The 13,848-nt window shown below is 41.0% G+C and overlaps 1 protein-coding gene across 1 annotated transcript in view; it reads left to right on the plus strand.

Annotated features, from left to right (window-relative positions):
* The window catches only part of SLC25A13 (solute carrier family 25 member 13), a 785,732-nt gene that overhangs the window by 566,694 nt on the left and 205,190 nt on the right, over positions 1–13,848 (plus strand). Inside the window, exon 13 of the mRNA XM_086941927.1 lies at positions 11,396–11,476. Within this exon, the coding sequence (XP_086798053.1) occupies positions 11,396–11,476 (81 nt within the window). The remainder of the gene's footprint in view (positions 1–11,395; positions 11,477–13,848) is intronic.

Consider the following 13,848-nt stretch of genomic DNA (forward strand, 5'->3'; position numbering starts at 1 on the left):
GCTTTTCATAAGCTGTGCCCTTATGTGCACAATTCAAGGGCCTTTGCTGCATACCATCAGTGCTTCTGAAAATGATTAACCGGTACTACAAAGTACACAATCATGTCTGTGAATCCCTTCCCTAGAGCCTGGTTTGTCAAGAAACTTAGTTACCCGTAAGAACTATTATTCTCTGAATAATGCATGGGTTTGGTTTGTAGAAGTGAGTTAGAAGTACTTGCTAGTGAAACTGGGGGAATGGCCACAAGTTTCTATTGTAATTTATGAAAGATTATAGACCTCGTATGGGGTCACAAAATTTAGCTTGGAAATCTTACCCGCATGATGCTTTGTTAAATGTACAGAAATAGTAACAAATTTGAGTCTATAGGACATGATCAGTTTACAGTTGAAGCTTGCCAATTATTAGCTTGACTTTGTTTTCTAGAGCACATTCAATTGTTATAGATATTAGCTTCAAGTTGTAAATGTATTTATAATATATGGGTGTATATTTATATATATATATATATATATATATATATCTCCAACTTGGCTCCAAAAGTGCTTCGTTGCACCGACAGGTATGCAGACTGCAAAATTACGTCAAAGTCAGTCTTCAATTTTCAAAAATGATTTATTCCATTGTGGTGGAAGCCATCAGACGCGTTTCGGACATGACGTCCTTGCTCACTGATGGGGAGTGACTGAGCAACCACCATTATATAGAAACTTTGCATACAAAGCGCGCGCCATTGCCAGAACTTCAAATCAACATAAACATAGGACTGTGCTGCCACATAATGTCCTTAAGATGTTGTTAATGAAGGCGCCATTTTAAGACATGTTTTTAACCATTAGAAACAGTATTAAACTTCGGCTCTGACTTAGGTACATGCCAATTTGATGTTGCATAAATAATGACATTGAAATAATGTCAATATACCAAATTCATGATAGATACCATATACATTTCTTAAATGTAAAGAACTGCCCGTAAAAGTGCAAGCTTTCAACACGTACATATTAGTAAAATGCAACAAACATGCAATATTTCCATTAGACAACTCATTCTAATCATTAAAACCTAGAAATACAGGGTTATGGGTAGATATGGTGCATTAAGGTACATTTCATAAACTGTACAAATACCATTGTTGAACTTAGAATAAAGTACACCTCAATGCTACATTACAAATCTATCCACATTCAGTGTGAACCCCTCAGGCTAATGTCTAATTTCATGTTCTATGGTGATCTGAATCGTCTTATTGATTTAGTCATGTACGTATAAAAACGATTTAAACGTATACATTTGTGTCACCATTGATAACAACCATAATAACAATTCATTCTGATAGCTGTTTGTGACGGGCATTAAGATCAATGCTGGGCTCAAATGCTTTAAAAATGAGATGTCCTAGAAAGCATTCCCGCTATATCATGCAAAATGGCCATGTGAGTGCGTTCGCGTATTACCAAATTGACGGTGCTCTAACGTGATAGGTGCAATATTAGGGACTCGTTGACATCATCGAGAACCTCAAGAATAAGTGCAGAGTGCTTAATAGTGAATGAGTGAATGAATGATAAATTCATATCTGTGTTATAAAAATTGTTTTTTTTATATATTTCAGCTCTAATCTGCCTGAAAGTGTCAAGGTTAGTTTAAAAAGATGTATTTCATTATAAGTGACACTGAGATACGGAACTCCTGTCAACAGGGGGTGAAAAAATACCTTATTCGCTATTATCGGACCAATCCAACAAATTATTTGAAAATTTCATTATAAAAAAATTGTGAACGTCCTCCCCCATGTTCAAACCTCCCGGGGTCTTACTATTCAGAAGCACAATGTATTTAGATTCGAGCTGTCTGAGACGTTTTTCATTATATATATATATATTCTAGCAGCCCGTCCCGACGCTGTCCGGGTATGAATTTCTACCGGCAAGTAGTATATTGTTTTGTAGGATTTCGTTTTGATAGCATTTCTTATCTGTGGCAGGCCTGTGAAACGCTCCGATTCACAGTGCAATGTTGATGCACTTAAGAGTGCGCGTTCAGTAGTGTGTGAACTCTAGTTTCCCTACTTTATTTTTCCTTGCAATATTATATAGCGCGAACTCGACAACATGGCATGAGCACAATTTACATTACAGAAGAACACATTCATTTGTGGTAGGCACGGTGAGACAAAGCGATTTGCCTGGAATCACAGGATGTTGAGCTGATGCCGAGATTCGAACGTAGCTCCCCAGCTCTAAAGTTCGCAATTCTAAAACTTGTGGCGGGAGGTGTGTCTAAAAGTGTATGTCGGTGCTGGCCATCAATGAGAGAGGCCTGTGCATTTTTCAAATGGGTGGTGAAAAAATATGAGTATGTTGCAGGAGATGTGGGCCGCCGTGCCACCAATGTACTTACCGGGGGAGGGTAAGCACCCATTATTCCGCAACTTTCTTTCCGCATACCATCACTCCGCATACTTTCATTAGGAAAGCACCATGACTCCGCAATGCCATTATAACGCATGGCATTACATTTTATATGCTTTTACCACGCATACATTTACAATGAAATTCGTTGTAAATGCATGAATGGTAAAAGCATGTTTTTTTTAATGTTTGGATAATGTAAGTATGGGTATAGGGGTATATGTTTTGGGGTACTGAGGTATATGTTTTGGAGTGTTTGGGTATTTTAAGGGTTTAGATAAAGTTTTGGGTTATGGGGTACAGGGGTAGTTTTAGGGTTTAGGGATAGGTATGGGTTTTGGGTTACAGGGGTATTTTTAGGGTTCAGGGCTAGGTTTGGGTTTTGGGGTATAGGGGTATTTTTAGGGTTCAGGGGTAGGTTTGGGTTTTGGGGTACAGGGTATTTTAAGGGTTCATGGCTAGGTTTGGGCTTTGGGGTACAGGGGTATTTTAGGGTTCAGGGGTGGGTTTGGATTTTGGGGTACAGGGTTATTTGTAGGGTTCAGGGGTAGTTTTAAGGTACAGGGGTATTTTAGTGTTCAGGGGTAGGTTTGGGTTACAGTGGTATTTTTAGGGTTCAGGGCTAGGTTTGGGTTTTGGGCTACAGGGGTATTTTTAGGGTTTAGGGTTCAGGGCTAGGGCTAGGTTTGGGTTTTGAGTTACAGGGTATATTTATAGGGTTGAGATGGGTTAGTGTTTAAGGGTGTTGGGGTATTTTTAGGAGTAAGGGTGGGTTATGATTATGGGGTGCAGGGGTATTTAAAGGGAGCAGGGTGGGATTAGCACACGATATGAGACATGGCATGAAGGGCGGAACGTATCACACACCCCCAGCGTTTGTTACGCCCCCAGCACAACGCAGACACGCCCACAAGGGACTACTTTGCTGGCACAGTTCTTTTACCTTTTAAATGTATATGGTGGGCATCTGCATAGCCTATGTCCTTCTGCTGCACCTGCCCTTTCCAACGCTGTATTGGGTGCTGTGATTGGTGCTGTGGTTCCTGAGATTACCCGCCTCAAAGGTTTGGGCTCTCTCTTTATTATATTAGTATGGATGTGTGTGTGTGTGTGTGTGTGTGTGGGGGTGTGTGTGTATAGTAAATTGAAGGTGGTGCACAAATTATAAATCCAAGTGATAACTGGTGAAAAGAAACATACAGAGGCTAAATATGACTTATCCTAGACTTGTCACTCTCAGTTTGTGAAGTCGAAAGAGGATAACCAGGTTATTTCCCCTCCCCCATCTACCCCCCACCCCCCTCCTCCCTCTCCGGCCGAGTAGCCAATCCCAAAGCATCCTAAATTTTAGAGCCACATGCGAGGTTGCAACAGATTATGGCTGTATTGATCTTTTTGGCAACCCGCTCAATCCCTCTTGTGCGCCTATTGGCAACCCTGATCCATGGAGGCCTCCAGGTGGGTTACCTCGGCACGGTCTGTACCTCCAGAACCCATTTCGGTTTCAGCTCTGACTCTGGAGCCAAATCCACATCAAGCACCATGATCCAAGTGGGTTCCTGCCACGTTGATGCTAGGTCTTATGCTGCAGACTCCGAAGGAGAATCTTGTTCCTATTGTACTGTCCGACTCTGAACAGAATCTATTTCGACCTCTTCCAAAGACACATCGTGCAACAAACTGGAAGATACCACCCCAGTTCACTGTAATTCAGATAAGACCGCACCTTTGGCTTTGGAGTTATCCTCCTGAACTTCAGCAAATCGTTGGATCCCACTCTGACCAAAGTCAACCAGCATTTGGGAATAACATTAATGGTGATAATTTTACCCCACAACATGATGATGAAAATTCATACTTGGACCCACAAGAGATCAGTGGATTGGACACTTTTGCTGACATGAGGCTCGGTTCTTCTTCCAGTCCTTTGACAAAAGAATCAGCCTCATTTGCTGCGGTCATCAGATGGGCAACTGAAGTCCTAGACTTACAGGTGCCATCTGTTGAGCTAAAAACCCATGTCTTCACTGAGGTTTTGCAGACTTTGTCCAAGCCCTTGCTGCTTTTCAACAATAAGACTAGTGACACAACCCCTCACCCAGAACTGATAGTGGTGACAATTGCATTGCTACTGGTTTGCGAGGGCCATCAGAAAGAGGTCGAGATCAGAGGACTCTAGTCTCCGGGGGAAGCCCATCTGTATATCAACTTGTTGGAGCTAGGGCCATCTGCTTGGCATTGAAGGTCTTCCTGCCATCCATCAGAAGAAGGCTGGTGCAGGTTCTCATGGACAACACACCCACTATGTCGTATTAGAAGAAACAGAGAAGAGTGGGTTCCTGGCCTTGTTGCAGGAGTCCCCATGCCTCTGGCTATTGTGACTTGTCTGGTCATTTCCCTAATCGTGCACCACTAGGCAGAATCTTTAAACCCCATGGTGAACAAACTGCCGACCATGTCTAGCCGATCACGGTTAGCAGTTGTACCCGGAGGTGGCACAGGACGTCTTCCAGTCCTGGCTCGATCTTTTGGCCATGAGGAGAATGCACTTGAGTTACCAAGAACGCTCTCTCTTGGAAACTCGTTCTTCCTAGAGTAGACCTCGGAACTCTTGTATGCCATTGCACCGGTATCTCTCCAGCATCAAATTCTCAAGAAGATAAAAAATGACCGGTCCCAAGTCATTCTAGTGACCGCGGATTGGGCCGAGAGAGTGTTGCACTCAGAACTTCTGAGCATGAACATGAGATTCATCACCTTTAGAATAGATACCAACGCAGTACAAGCGGTTGTACTGCATTGGTATCTATTCTAAAGGTGATGAATCTGCGGTAAGAAGTATCCATCAGAAGAACAAGTTCATTTCTGTAACATGTTTTCTGGTGGATCCACTATCTAGCCTCAGATTCCTCACTGCCCTACCACCTCCCCATTCTGTGGAATTGCCTCTTAATGGCTCTCTTCTTAGAGTTCTTCAGTCTGTCTTGGAAGTTTTATATAGGGCAGATAGCCAGTCTGAATGTATCGGGGATGTTGCCTCAACCCATCTCTTACAAATTTCCCGTCTGGCTAATAATATAGCGTAGACTAGTCAACCTCTGTTTTAGCCAGTGATGTCACTTAATATGCCAAAAATAATAAGCTTAAGGGAAATTTGTATTGGGGGACTCAAAATAGATGTTAAAGAGTCTCCAACTCCCTCCCAAAATTCCAAGAGAGATGGGCAGGTCCAAAACATATGTACATCTAGGAGGCTTCCCAAGTTGCATTTTTTACATCTAGCAGGTGGGCCATCAGACATTTTGGAGAGCCTCGCCGGGGAGAGATAAGCCCTGTGTGTGGTAAAGTAGTGGTTTCTCCTCAGCCAAGCTGGCTTAAGAACTGAGAAGAGAGTGTTATAAGAAGGTTACCACAATTCCGCCCAGTCTGTCTCTGGAATGGATTCCTCCCACAACTCACCGGCTAGCCTAAAGTCTCCATCAATGGCTTCTTCAATTGCCCAATAAAATAATGAAATCTCTTTCTTCTCTTCTTGTTTGTTGACCAGATGTTCTTCCCGGGGGTTCCCCAGCCCTAGCAGACTTTTCAGATTCTGGGACCAGGTTTTTAGCTGCAAATATTTAAATCTAGACATACTGTCCTCCAGCTTGACATTTAGTCCTTCCCAAGGTAAAAGCAAACCCCTGCCGCTAGATCTCCCCATACTAATAACCCGGCGGATTTTAAAGGGATAGCCAGCAGATCTTTAAGGCAATTAGGGGTTCCTGGACTATCCCACAGGGGAGCTAACCTTGAATAATATTCGAGACCCATCAGATTTTTAATTCTGGCCCAAATCTGAGCTGCGCTACGGAGGACTTTCAGTCTTACCTTCTTAAAAAAAGATTTTGTCTCCATATTGAAAGAGAGAGCCTTCATAAGGAAGCCCCAATTGTTGTAACATAGCAAAACATTTTACCTCTTGCTGAGGAATCTGGGGATTTTAACAGCATTCTGGAATGTGTTAGCTGGAAAGCCCAAGCATAATGCTGAATATCAGGGAGTGCAAGACCACCTTTCTCCTTTCTCCATTTTAGTTAGCTTTTTCTGCGATATTCAAGAAGCTTTATAGGCCCACACAAATTAATTGAGAGCTTGCTGAAGCTTATCCATTAATGGTTTCTCAAAATTTAGGGGAATGGTGTTAAATAAAAACGTTACTTTTGGTAAGATAGTCATTTTTATCAGATTCACTCTTCCCAGAATAGACAGTGGAAGATGAACCCAGCCTTTCATAAGTTTTTGACTCTCTTTTAAGATATTCCCGAGGTTTATTTTAGCTATCTTGTCTTTCTCTGGAACAATCTTAACTCCTAAGTACCGTATCTCGTTCTTGGTTTGGTGTCGGGACTCAGGCAAGTTCAAAGTCATAATCTCAGTTTTGTCTGCGTTTACCTCATAACCGGAGAGTCAGACGAAATCTTTTGCCAACTTGATGACCTTAGGAAAAGAAGATTCTAAATCTGACGAAAGAATAAGAATATCGTCAGCATACAGGGCTACCTTCCTCTCCCATGAACTGCTCCTGAATGCTAAAATAGCTGTCTCATCCCTAAGACGCTGAGCAAACGGCTCTATATATATATGGGTCGAAAAGAAGGGGGGAGCAAGGGCAGCCCTGTCTAGTTCCTCTTTTGATTAAAAACAGTCTAGTCACTCTGCCATTTACCACCAACCTGGCAGAAAGCTCACTATATGAGGCAAATGGTTCGACAAAATCTTGGCCCAAGATTCAGCTTCTCAAGAAATGCTGTGAGAAATTTCCAGTTGACTCTATCAAATGCTTTGGTTGCATCTAGCGTCATTGCTGCCAAAGGTAGAGAAAAATTAGAAGCAAAGTCTATCGCACTAATAAAATCATGTGTAAGGTCAAAAAGGTTCCTGCCTTTTACAAAGCCCTTTTGGTCCGAATGCAATAAATCTCCTGCTACTGCCCCTAATCTATCCGCCAATATTGTAGAAAATACCTTGTAGTCTGAATTTAACAAGGAAATAGGTCTATATGACCCACAATTTGTAGGGGGTTTGTCTGGTTTTAAAATGAAAATGATATTTGCTTCCCCCCATGTGGCGGGTGGATGAGCTCCGTCAATTTGGATCTTATTAAATACCTCTGCCAAAACTGGAATTATTGCTTCCCCCAGTTTTTTATAAAGCTCAGCGGGCAGCCCATCTGGCCCTGCAGCTTTACCTTTTTTACATTCTAAGATTGCCTTCCTGACTTCTTGGTGCGTTATTTCAGCCGTCAAGTTGTCTCGTTGGCTTGCTCCTAAAGTAGCTAACTGAATCGGATTTAGCCAATTCTGAATAGATGTTTTATCTGAATCGATATCCTCATCATACAGCTCCTTAAAATAGGTATGGAAGGCTTCCCCTATCTCCTTTACCTTACTTGTTGGTGAGTTAGTGTATGCATTATTAATTTGTTTGAAGTGATTACGAACTCTATCTGATTTGGCCTTCCATGCCAATAATCTTCCAGCCCCCTCACTGTATTCAAAGTGGGCGAGCTTACTCACTTCCCAGCTATTGGAGATTCTGGTCTGGATTATATTGTCCAATAGGACTTTTGAAGATTCTAGTTCTGCCACTAGTGTCTGACGGAGTTCTTGCTCTTAATCAGTTACATTATTAATCCTCTCCTCCCGCACCTTGATTTGACGCTCGATAGATGCAATTTCCTCCCTATACTGTCTATTCTTGTAAACTGTTGTGTTTGTAATCAGGCCTCTCAGAAAAGACTTCAGGGCGTCCCATACCACCAAAATGTCTGCCGATCCTATATTGATTTCCAAGAAAGATGTTGTTTCCTGGATAAGATATCTAGTTACAGCATCATCTAAAAGAAGAGTACGGTCAAAAGTCCATACCTTCCGTTGTTCTATCCCCACTAGGTCTAAGTCTATCCAGACTGCCGCATGGTCCGATAAATGGGGAGTCAGATAACCAATATTTTTTATGTTACCCCTTAGATCATTGCTAATTAAAACATAATCAATTTTTGATTTGTCTGTATTTTTTGTTATAGTACGATACTCCCAACTGAGAGCCAGATCTTTCTCTCCATATATCACATATAGCATATTGCTTCATCATCCTTTTTAAATATGCCCTGGATTTAGAAGGGATGATGGCCTTATTTTTGGGGGATTTATCCAATTTTGGATTCAATACTATGTTAAAATCTCCCGCGAAAATGACCATATCAGAAAACTCCAAAAGATTTTAAAAGATGGTTTTTAGTGTTGACGGGTCATCCTGATTTGGGCCATAATAGCCTACAACTATGATAAGAATATTTTCCACAAAGATCTTGGCTATGACCCATCTACCACTTGTCTGTTCTAACTTCCTGGAGGCTAGCGTTCGCTTGCTTTTTTACTAAGATCGCCATGCCTCGAACGTTAGCCGTCTGACAGGAGCAGGCACAGTGCTCCACCCACCTAAGCTTCCCACAGATCTCGCTGAACTCTTTTTTTGGGGGGTTAGTTTCTTGTAAGTTGATTATCTGTGCAGGTGAATCTCTCAGATATTGGACGATTTTCTCCCTCCTACTTTTAACTCGCAGGCCGTTTACATTCCAAGACAGACATTGTAATGTTTTCATAGTGGATTGAGACACTGGACTTTGACTTTACCCCATCCTACAAAGTTCTGACACTAAGCCAGAAACAGTAAAGAATAACCATCAGCTAAGTTGCAAGGCAAATTAATTTTTTCTTATTTTACCCACACCCGTGCTCCCCCTATCCCTCCCCTGACATCCACCCACACCACCCATTTATCTGGACAAGTCCAGAGTCTGCCGGCCGGTATGCTCTATACTGCTCCAAATTTACTTTTATCTATTTCTGAAGCTGTGTATATATAAATTCGTTTCAATACAAAAAGAGGTCTTGGTCAGTTTTGATGAAAAAAACAATGTATATGTGTTTTTATGCATATGGAGGGATGCTGAGAAGATAATTTTAGAGTTTCTAGGAGCTCGTCAACTTCCTGCACCGTTTTAACAAAATACATTTTGTTGTTAAACATGATTTTTAGTTGTGCTGGGAATTTTAATTGGACGGTTGCCCCCAATCTCTTGAACTCCTCCTTTCTCCTTCCCAACTCCCACTGTCTATCTAGAGTGGTACGTGAGAGGTCCGACCTTATCTCAAAGGAAAAAGAAGAGTCTCTCGGTTTTAAAGACTTCATTTTAAGGGCAGCAGTTAATTATTTCTCTTTCAGAGAAAAGGTCAAAGAATGATTTAAGATTTTACTGGGTTTTATCCGATTTGGGTGTCTTCTGAAAGGATCACTATGGATTATTTGGATGTCCCTCTTCAATTCATCTTCTGATTCTTCGATCTGTAATGTATCTTTAATTAGGGACACGATGAAGGATTTAAGATCCTCGCCTTCTTTCCCTTCTGGAACGTTTAAAAAACACAAGTTGTTACGTCTAGAGTTATTCTCCAACCATTCGACTTTATCTCGAAGGGCAGTGTCCTCTTTTTTTAAGCGTGGAAATATTCGTTTGAACAGCTCCCATATCATCTTTAAGGACTTCTACCGCATTCTCTAAGGCCACACTCCTTGAGCTTAGTTATCCAGTTTTTTCTCTAACGATTCGCAGAAAAGTCAGATCTCTCCCTGGTTTGATTCTGAGACAGCGAACCCTTTTTTAATGTCTGAAGCCATTGTGAGAAAGAGATTTTCCAAAGCACCACTTGAAACATCCCCTACACCCCCTGCACCCACCATCGCTATGTCAGACTCACCGCCATCTTTTGCTGGATCCCCCACACATACTGCTATTGACATATTGTCAGAGTTTTCAAACTCCTTTAATGCACTCGGTTGCTTGGCTTGTACCTCAGTATGCTGCATTTCCAACCCAGTGAGACTCGGAGAGGGGTCATAAGGGGGCAAGAATGAAACGAGGGATCGAACCTGGGAACAGAGGTCAAAGGGAGCCCAGAATCCATGTCAAAAAGAGAAGACGGCTTTGCTGACCATGCTGGCTCGAAACCCTCCCCAAGAGCCTCACCCTGCTTTACTACGACCAACACTTGAGGGAGAACTGTAAGTATGATCTCAATGAGGGAGTTAATTTGATTTTAGCGTCTGCAGGAATGCCTCTCTTCCTGGAATTTTTGTCTCCCTTTCCCTTGTATTCCCGGTAGGGCGGGGAGATTTTTCCACTGATCCCCTCTGATCCTTTAATTAGATTATCTTTTTTTACCAGAAAGTGCTCGGTTTGTGTCTTTATCCCCCTCAGTGCTCTCCTGAGTCGTAAATTCTTGAGCACCAGTTTCACGGGCTGTCACATGCTTCCTGCCCTTTTTAGCCACTTAGCTTTTTATACCTTTTGAAGTCTTGATGGCTTCCTCTACTTCTTTGTCTCTGACCTCCAGTATGTCTCTAATGGGCAGGATATGCAGTGTAAGTGGCGGCGTAGCCGGATCTAGTCTGACACCTGAGAAAATTCTAAAGGTGGGGAATCTTCAATTAAATAAAGTGTCCACGCAGACTTACTCAAATTTATGAGAATGAATCTTGATAGAGATTGGTTCTGGCCATGTGTAAAAGAATGATTTTTTTTCTAAAGTGGATATGAGGTAAAAACCCAGAAGAACATTAAACAAGACAAAATATTCAACTGTTGCCGAATGTAATACATTTTAAGAATCAACATTTTAAATATCAAAGATTATATTGTTCACTAAGGTCACAACCCTATGTTTTCTTTAGTTGATGTGATTGTAAACCATAATTGCTGTCATTTATGTAGAAGGGGACCTTCTAAAACCTAATGTAAGATATCATGATTTATTGTTACTTATTGTAATTCAAGAATACTTACCGCATCTTTCACCTGAAGCGGAACAATCAGAATGTAGTCTTATTTTATTCCACTTTTTGAAATATAACTTTGTTTCCCATTTCTGTTTTTCAGGTGAATGACTTTGTAAGGGACAAGTTTAGAATCAAAGATGGCTCTGTCCCATTTGCAGCAGAAATCCTGGCTGGTGGCTGTGTACGTAATCTTTATGTTAACTGATTTATATTGCTTTATTATTCACAACTATCAGGGGTTTCAAATTCACAAACAAGACTAATACAGAAATGATCATCGACAGAGAACAAATACTGGCAAAGCCAATAGGTTTAACTTTTATACAGTTTCATGCCCTGGTTGTACAGAGCAAACGGTTGCAGGTTTTCATGTACAAACAACTGACACCCTTACAAATATCAGCACAAATACACACGTGTGTAGCCACTCATACATACAGACAACACATACATAATAAATATTTTTTAAATATTAGTTAATGTAATAGTCAGTCGTGTAATACATGTTTGCCTAATTAAGTTTTAAAACGTTACATTTCTACACTATAACTTGATTTGATACATGGTAAATACAAATTTAAGTTGACTAAATAGGAGTCGGTTTTGTGTTTCTTGTAAAAAAAGCTACGCTGAAATTTCTAAATCAATTTATAAATGCTGTTCAAAGATCTCGATTGAACCTGAACATTTTTGAGGTACTGCTAGTTCAAGATGGAGAGCAAAAGGCAATCCCTGGTGACTCTTTGGAATGGCAGATGTTGCCCCATGTATGAGTGCTGAGGATGCACAGATCAGAGTGGGTGTGTAAGAAAACCGAATGCAGGAAGCCACAAGTGAGTGTGTGCTCAAGAATGATGAATCCACCTCGTACTAAATATATACTTCATGAATATAGATGTGGAACTGAGACAGCTGATGAGTGTTGTCTACGAAGTGTGCATCACCCTTCGAGATGTGAGGAAATATTACTGGGCAACATAATTGGTTGCAGTTAATGATTGGGCATATACTTCGCTGAGGGAACCATCTGTCAGAACCAATAGGTACTTGGAGCCTAGAGGGTATCCTGCTACCATTTACCGAAAGCTGCACAATAGACACTGGCTGACTTATATGCTGGCAGTTTTGTAGATATGAAAAGTAGCAGTTAAACAATTAAGCTGCCAAAACATGTCAACAAAAGAAACCCCTCTTTGGGACTCTTATCAGCTGCCTGTGTGAAGTAGGTAAACTTTTGAGGTTCAGATGCTGGGATTTGATAGGTATTGGTAAACTGGGTGACACGTGTGAGCATTCCAGTCTCTGAAGGAAGAAAGTACGATGCAGATGGCAAGGCCTTTCTAAATCTGTGATATCGACACTCTTTCCTTTTAGACAAGGGCCCACAGATTGAAGATGTTTAGCCCTTGTAGGATATAATATTTACCGTACCCCTCATGGAAAAGTGATCTCGTTTGTAGATAGTAAACTAATTTATAACTTGCCTGATCTTCTTTCTGGGCTTCAGGAGAAATAGGCACAAGTTTTGGGTGGGTTATCAGATGAGGCCTGGAGTGAAGTTTTACAGCGTCCCAGAGACGTGGAAAACACAGCCGAGTTTCAACTGGTACACCTCAGGACCTACTTGACCAGTGTTCGGATGGCAAGAATTGGGCGTACAGAAACTGGTAATTGTCCTGCAGGATCATGGTCTCCCAGACACAGTTATACATAATCTTTAGGAGTGCCCTGGTGTGAGGGGGTTCTGGGCTAAACTGATGATGTGTGGCTGGAAGAAAAATAAAATAATGAAACTAGGGGATTGCATTTCCCAATGACTTCTAATATGGATACAAATATAGGAGGCTGCACTATAATGAAACAGGCTTTGCTTGACACTGCTCAACACCACTAATCTGAAGTGGTTGCTTTCCAGCATGCAAGTAGGTTGTTTTTCAGAAATGTTGGATTTATTTCAGACTCATTGCGTTTTACAGCTAGTTTTGAAAGACATCTTGAGCACAATTTAAAAAAATTAGTTTGACAGCTTAAAAATGCCATAAACAAGAAAAGAACAGTATTGGTCTAAGAACAATCATACTGATATCAATTTCAGTAGTATTGCACACTGGTGCTCAACCTCCTACAGTCTTACTGCGCGGAAACTGTTAAAATTTGTACAAATCTTTTTTTGAAGGGGGAACACTCAATATCCAATAATTGTATTATTCCATACAGTTTTAAACAAATTTCCCTACATCATTTCCAGCTTTTTGTTTCAAATATGAAGAAACCGAAATTTGATTTTTCACAAGGTAACATCTTTATTCATTTCCATTAGTACTGTAAACTTCAAACAGCTAAGCCAACGCGTTTCGTCCTGTCAAGGACTTCATCAGGGCTGTCAATTAAAAAAAAATATATAAAATACATTTACCACAAATATATTTACATCTAGACGTAAGCAACAATTACTATTAACAACTTTATAGTGCTAACATTAAAACATTACATGCATAAAAACACAACTCCCCAACTGCTCCCCTAACATGCACCGAATATTTCACATTAAGT

Source organism: Lissotriton vulgaris, chromosome 10 (assembly GCF_964263255.1).
Source record: "Lissotriton vulgaris chromosome 10, aLisVul1.2, whole genome shotgun sequence".
Taxonomy (NCBI): Eukaryota; Metazoa; Chordata; class Amphibia; order Caudata; family Salamandridae; genus Lissotriton; species Lissotriton vulgaris.